General features: G+C 53.1%; 1 protein-coding gene across 1 annotated transcript; it reads right to left on the bottom strand.

Annotated features, from left to right (window-relative positions):
- Window positions 1-70: 70 nt before the first annotated feature.
- Window positions 71-5,636, bottom strand: LOC116629460 (cytochrome P450 2A13; the record flags this gene model as incomplete). Its single annotated transcript, XM_032399747.1, has 8 exons — window positions 5,437-5,636; window positions 4,996-5,158; window positions 4,393-4,542; window positions 3,995-4,155; window positions 2,157-2,333; window positions 1,469-1,610; window positions 892-1,079; window positions 71-225 (listed from the first exon to the last, which is right to left on the bottom strand). Coding segments are annotated over exons 1-8 (1,316 nt in total), but the record flags the coding sequence as incomplete, so codon positions are not given.
- Window positions 5,637-6,358: the final 722 nt, after the last annotated feature.

Here is a 6,358-nt window from a genome sequence, read left to right as displayed (position 1 = left end):
GCTACACCTTAGAGAAGAGAGCTGGGATGAAGGAGCCCCTGTTGGTGGGAGCGGTGGCTTGGCAGCAGACAGTGGTCTCTTACCAATGGAGAAGGGCACAAAAGCATCACTCTTCTTAAACTGCCCATTCTCATCCAGGAAGTGCTGGGGGTGGAAGTCTCGGGGGTTGGAGAAGAACTTGGGGTCTCTCAGCACGGAGCCCAGCATAGGGAACACTTCAGTGCCCTGGTGAGGAGGAGAAGGGGTATTTGATAAGGTGGAGTGGGGGTAGAGTATGCTGAAAATGCATGGAGCTTGGAGGGACAATTGGGATGCCCTAGGTGATGAGAAATGGGAGGCGTGGGAGGAGTGTGGGTCCTCTTAGGGAGGAGCTTTGGGAGACAGGAGATTCATGTCTCTGAGACAGGAAGCTATGCAGACATGGGGTTTACGTCTCCTGAGAAGGGAAGTTTGAAGAACGCAGGTTCTGTGTCTCTTAGGACAGAAGGTGTAGGGGATGTGCAGTTCATGTCTCCCAAGGCAGGAGGTTGAGAGGACATGGGGGTTCATGCTTCCAGAGACAGGAAGTTTGAAAAACATTGGGTTTATGTCTCCTAGGCGGGATGTTTGGGAGACATGAGACTCGTGTCCTTGAGGGAGGGGGTCTAGAAATGAAGTTCATGTCTTTTGAGAGAGGACGTTTGGGGACATGGGGTTCATAATCCCTGTAGCAAGAGCTCTGGGGAGATACTGGCTTCAAGAATCTCTGAGTGGGAAGGTTGAAGGGTCCTGGTGGTTGGGGAAGTGTTTGATTGAGGCAGTGGGACAGGGGCTGGGAAGCTTCTAAGGGGAATGGGGTGCTGGGTCACAGGGAGCAGGTTGGAGGTCCCCTTAGGTGGGGCAGGAAAGTACCTTGGGGAGGAGGAACTCTCGAAACTTGGTGTCCTTGGTGACTCTGCGGGCCAGGCCCATGGGGATTATGTCTCCAAATCTTTGGATCTCGTGGATCACCGCCTCTGTGTAGGGCATCTTGGCCCGGTCCTCAAACTTGGGCTGACGGTTCTTGCCAATCACCCGGTCAATCTCCTCATGGACCTTGGCTGTGGGAGGAGGGGAAAGTGTTTAGGTATCTAGGGGTCTCAGGGCGGGGACAGTAGTCCAAATATGTACATCCATGTGTGATATGGACGTAGATCATTCAAAACAGACCTTGACCATAAGCATTGGTGCAGCGTCCTATTCACCTGGTCTCAACACGGGAGCTGTGACTCAGCACAGGAGCTATTTACCCATCCGTTCAGATATTTCAGGATTTTAACAGCCAGTGAAACTCAGCTGGTGCTTATCAGCAGAATATCACCTAGCATCTGGATAACAGGGTATGTCTGAGGTTCCAGGCATGTGGGAAATGTGGGGACATTGCAGTGTGCTCAGAGGAAGTGTGAGGGTCTGTGGCCACCACTTCACTGCCCCGCCCCCACAGTCTTACCCTCCACCTCTGGGTGCTTCATGAGCAGCAGGAAGCCGTACCGCAGGGTTGTGCTGACTGTCTCAGTGCCCGCAAAGAAGAGGTTCAGTGTGGTCAGCACCAGGTTCTTCATGTAGAACTCCGTGTTGGGATTGTTCTGCTCCTGAAGGGAGAGAGGCCTTCAGGCCAGGCCCACTCCCCTCAGGGCTCTCAGAGCCCTTCTGGGGTCTTTCCATTTGGACCCACCTCTCTTAGGTCCAGACCAGAGGTGGGAAGAGAGACCCTAGTTCTGCCAGGGTTTTGTTCAGGCTGCTGGCTCTGCCCAAAATGTCCTTCCCACACTCTTTACCTGGCTGCCTACCTGTCCTTTACTCATCAGCCCTCGTGTCACTTTTTTAAGGTAAGAATATTTAGGAGAGGGATACTCCTCCTTCCTCCTCCTTCCTCCCCCTCCTCCTTCTTTTCCTCCTCCTCCTTCTCCAGGTGTGTTTGGTATGGAAGTGCATGGTATGGAAGTGTTGCTTTATGGTTCGCACACAGGTCCTGCCCACGGACAAGTGCTGGTGGATGGAGCAGCCACGGTTATTATTCTTGAGATTGTGAGGATGTTATGAGGGGGATGATTTGAAGGGGCCTCTGCTCGCCCCATCCCAGCCTGGTTTCCCTCTGCCTGGCTTTGCAGCTGTCCGCCCTGGCTGCTGAGCTGTACCTCTTGCATGCGAATGAGGAAGGAGTCGATGAAGTCCCTCGGGGAATTGGGGTCCAGGGTGCGTTGATTCTGCTCCACCTTCTTGGCTATGAAGTCTTCCAGACCCTGCAGCTCCTTAAACGCCTGTTGCTGTGGCCCTGGCAGGTGCTTCATCACTGAATGGAACATTTCACAGAGCTGAGGATGGGGAGGGAAGAAAGGCAGGGAAGGATAGTTGTTCACGGGCAAGTCCTGCTGGGAGCGGTGCCTTTCTCGGGGCAAGAAGGGCAGTGGGTTAAAAGCACCTGTCCAGGTATTTACGATTTATATGGAGCTTGATGGGAGGAGATATCTAAGTTTTCACGTGAGTTAAGTATGAGGGCCCTTGTCCCAGAATGTAGGTGAGGTGGATTGGGACACATATCCAGGTTTCAGGTGTTCAGGTGAGGCTGGATTGGAGAACACATCTAGGTGTTCAGATATTCAGGCAGGGTTGGGTTGGGAGACACATATCTAGGTGTTTAAGCATTCAATTGGTCTCACAAGTTTGAGACAATTGTCCAGATATTTAGGGGATCTGAACTGGGGGCTTTTGTCCAGGTGTTCAGGTATTAAGTGGGGCTGGTGTACAGGTGTTAAAGTGGGGGGAGACACCTGTTCATGTGTTTCAGATATTCGCATGGGCTGATGGGGGCACATCTGTAGGTGTTTGAGTGAGCTGGGTTGGGGGATACTTATTTCAGTATTTGGGGAGCAGTCTGTCCAGGTGTGTTTACACATTTAGGGAATCATTATTGGAACCTGTCCTGATGTTCAAATATTTAACTGGGCTCGTAGGTGGCACTTACTAGCTATTCTAATGGGCCAGTGTGGGACACCTGTGTAAATATCAAATGATTTTGATGGGCTGGATTTTATAGCACCTGGTGTTTGGGTGTTTGGGAAGTTGGCTGGGGTGGTTACTTGTCCAGGTGTTAAGATATTCAGATAGAAAGATGGAATATCTTAATAGGGAGCAACTAACTGTTAGATATTAAGGTAAGTCCAGATGGGAACACCTGCCCAGGTGAGAGAGCTGGTATGAGGATGTGTTTCTTGTCTGCAGGCTCCGGTCACCATCTCCTCCTCCTCCCCCTCCTCCTCCTCCTCCTTCTTTTCTTCTCCTTCTTCTCCTTCTCCCTCTCCCTTTCCCCTCCTCTCTCCCTCCCCTCTTTCTTTTTCTTCTTCTTCTTCTCCACCCTCTTCTTCCTCTTCCTCTCCTCCTCCTCCTCCTTCTTCCTCTCCTCCTCCTTCTTCTCCTTCCGCTCCCCCTCCCCTTCTTCCTCTTCCTTCTTCTTCCTCTTCCTCTCCTCCTCCTTCCTCTCCTCCTCTTTCTCCTCCTCCTCCTTCTTCTTCTCCTTCTTCCTCTTCCCCTCCCCCTCCCCTTCCACCTCCTCCTCTTTCTCCTTCTTCTCCTTCTTTTCCTCCTCCTCCTTTTCCTCCTTCTCTGTCCTCTTCCACTTCCCTGTCCCCTTCCTACTCCTTTTCTTCCTACTCCTTTCCTTCTCCTCCTCCTCTGTCATCTTCTTCTTCTTCTTCTTCTTCTTCTTCTTCTTCTTCTTCTTTTTCTTCTTCTTCTCCTTCTCTTCCTTCTCCTTCTGGTGAGGAGCTACTGTTGAGATATCCAAGTGTCTTTGGAAACTGGGTACTGGGCACCTGTCCTCTATTCTGGTGCAACTGTTCAGTTGTCCAAGAGTGGGGGCTGGTTTTGAGGGTACCCTACTATAGGAGGATGGGAGTTTGGGGCACTTGTCTCCATGAGGGAAAGCAATTGGTGGATTGTGGTAGGGGTGTTATAGAGCCAGACTGGGATGGGTTACCTGCCCCATAGAGGTAGCTGTGAACTGGAAGCTTCCCAGCATCATACGCAGCAGTGACAGGAACTCTTTGTCCTCATAGTCAAAGCGGTCCCCAAAGACAATGGAGCTGATGACATTGGACACTGTTCGGCTCAGGAAGAAGGTGGGATCGATGAAGGCACCTGGGAAATGGGATGGGGTCGGGGAGAGACAGGGATTTGGGGGACCATCAACTGGGCGGTCTGATGCCAGCCTGAGTATTGGAGGAGGGCACTGGAGTGAGGAGCCAAACTTCCAGCACAAGACCCCAGAGTCTGGAGCCCAGATGCCTTCCCCCAAGCCAGTCCCCTTCCCGGAGGAGAAAGCGTGGGTCCCTGTGGGTGTACCGCTCTTTCTTGTTCATTCCCAGGCCTGCTCACCGTGTGTGCCCCGAAAGGCTTCGATGAGGAAGCCTGCCTCCTCCTGGATGCGCTCCTCAATGCCGCGCTTGCCCACTCCAAAGTCCCGCAGCGTGGTGATGGAGAAGCGCCGGAGCTGCTTGGCGCGCTCCCCGTTGCTGAACGTCACCCCTGGTGAGGCAGGGAGGGGTGGAGACAGAGGTAGGCAGAGAGCAGGAGTAAGAGAAGGATGGGTTGGGGGGTGAGGGAGACAGAGAGAGATACAACTGAGGGTCAGAGAAATACTGAAAGAGAGTTGGAAGAAAAGAATCAGGAGAGAGGCAAGGACACGGGGATATAGGACCAGGGCTTCAAGGCAGAAATCCCAAGAGCTTCTCCCAGACCCAGAGGAAGAAGAGGCATCCATGAGAGAGAATAGGGAGATGGGCCGAGAAGCAGGGGGAATAGAGACTGAGTCAAGCTAGAGAAGACCAAGGAGAGGCCACAATAACCAGGGATAAGGACAGAGGGAAGCAGGGGTAGAACTTGGCCACAGCCTTGGGCGGGTGAGTCAGGAGAAGAACAGTGGGGAAACTGAGGCCATCAAGTGTGCCTGGCCATGCACCCCCACCCGGAGCTCCTCACCATAGCCTTTGAAGAGATAGTCGAAGGTGGCCTGTGCGCCTCGCCCGCTGAACTCCTCAGCCTGGTCCACCAGAGCCTCCTTCACCGCCTCGTGTCCACACAGCACCACGATGCGCCGGGGCCCCAGGTGGACCGTGAAGACCGGGCCATATCGCTCGCTGATCTGATGCAGGTGAGTGCTTAGAGGCTGCGGCCCGCGCTGGGATCTGGCCCTGTGCCCAGCCCTCACCTACTGCGTGCACTTCCCCCAGGTTCTGATACTGAAGGGCCTGGACATCCCAAAATCTGTGCTTTCTTATGTAGGACCCTGCTGGTCAACCTGCAGATTTCCACTTTCTTAAGACTCTGGTCCAGCCTTGCCCATCCCCTGCCACCAAGTCCCAGCTCATTTAGGCAGGCTCCCAGCCCCACCCCCATTCCACCCATCCCCTGTCCTGACACCTTCATGAAGGAATCAGACATCTGCTGAGTGTTCAGCTGCAGGTAGTTCCCAATGAAGGGCAATGGGGTGGGTCCTGGAGGGAGCTTCTCCCAGAGCTTCCTCTGCCTCCAGACAGACATCAAGACCATTGTGGTCAGGCAGGTGAGCAAAGCCACCAGAAGCAGCCCTGAGGCCAGCATGGTGGTACTGGGAGAGACGGTCAGATGGTGCTGACTGGGGTTGTTTGCCTTTATACGACCTGGGAGAGAAGGGTGGACTTTGGTCCTGTTTGTTAATTGTGCCATTTCACTTCCCAGCTACACTGCCTCCCCACCCCCACCCCCAGACTCACAGCTGAGCTTCGGATAAGCCAGCAAGGCAGGGAAGAGGGGAACTCAAGGAGATTAACAGAGAGTGGTCCCCAAGACTGAATGTGTCACGCCTCAGGAAGGGCCACCCCAAGTCTGTAGACTTGGGTGAAGCAGTAGACAAATTCTGAACCTTAAGATTTTAGAATATATAGATTCAGAGTCCTGAACTTTGGATTTGAGGTCAGAATGAGAATTGGCCCAAAAATTATAGATTAGGGCATCTTAGGAGAAAAGAATCCAGAGATCTGGGTTTAAGAGTGCTGGAATGGGACAGCATGTATGGCCATAGTTTTGGGATTTTTTCCTGAGGAGGGATGTACAATTAAAGGTCTCTGGAGGGGAGATCCCAGGGAGTGGATTTGAGGGTCTTGGGGTGAGGGAGGACCCCTGGCTGTGATAGGGGTTCCCAGAAGAAGTATATGGGAGTCCAGCAGGATCAAAGAGTCGGTACCTCCTCCAGGCTTTGACCGACCTTTGCTTTGGACACAGTACCTCCTCTGGTGCCCAGAATCCCCACTGGGACCTCAGAGCAAGGTCAGGATCAGTGTCATTGCCTGTCTGTGGTTGGGAA

The sequence above is a fragment of the Phoca vitulina genome, unplaced genomic scaffold (genome assembly GCF_004348235.1).
Source record: "Phoca vitulina isolate PV1807 unplaced genomic scaffold, GSC_HSeal_1.0 scaffold1017, whole genome shotgun sequence".
NCBI classification, from domain to species: domain Eukaryota; kingdom Metazoa; phylum Chordata; class Mammalia; order Carnivora; family Phocidae; genus Phoca; species Phoca vitulina.
Note: the sequence above shows the minus strand (reverse complement) of the source record. Positions and strands in the feature narration are given on the sequence as shown.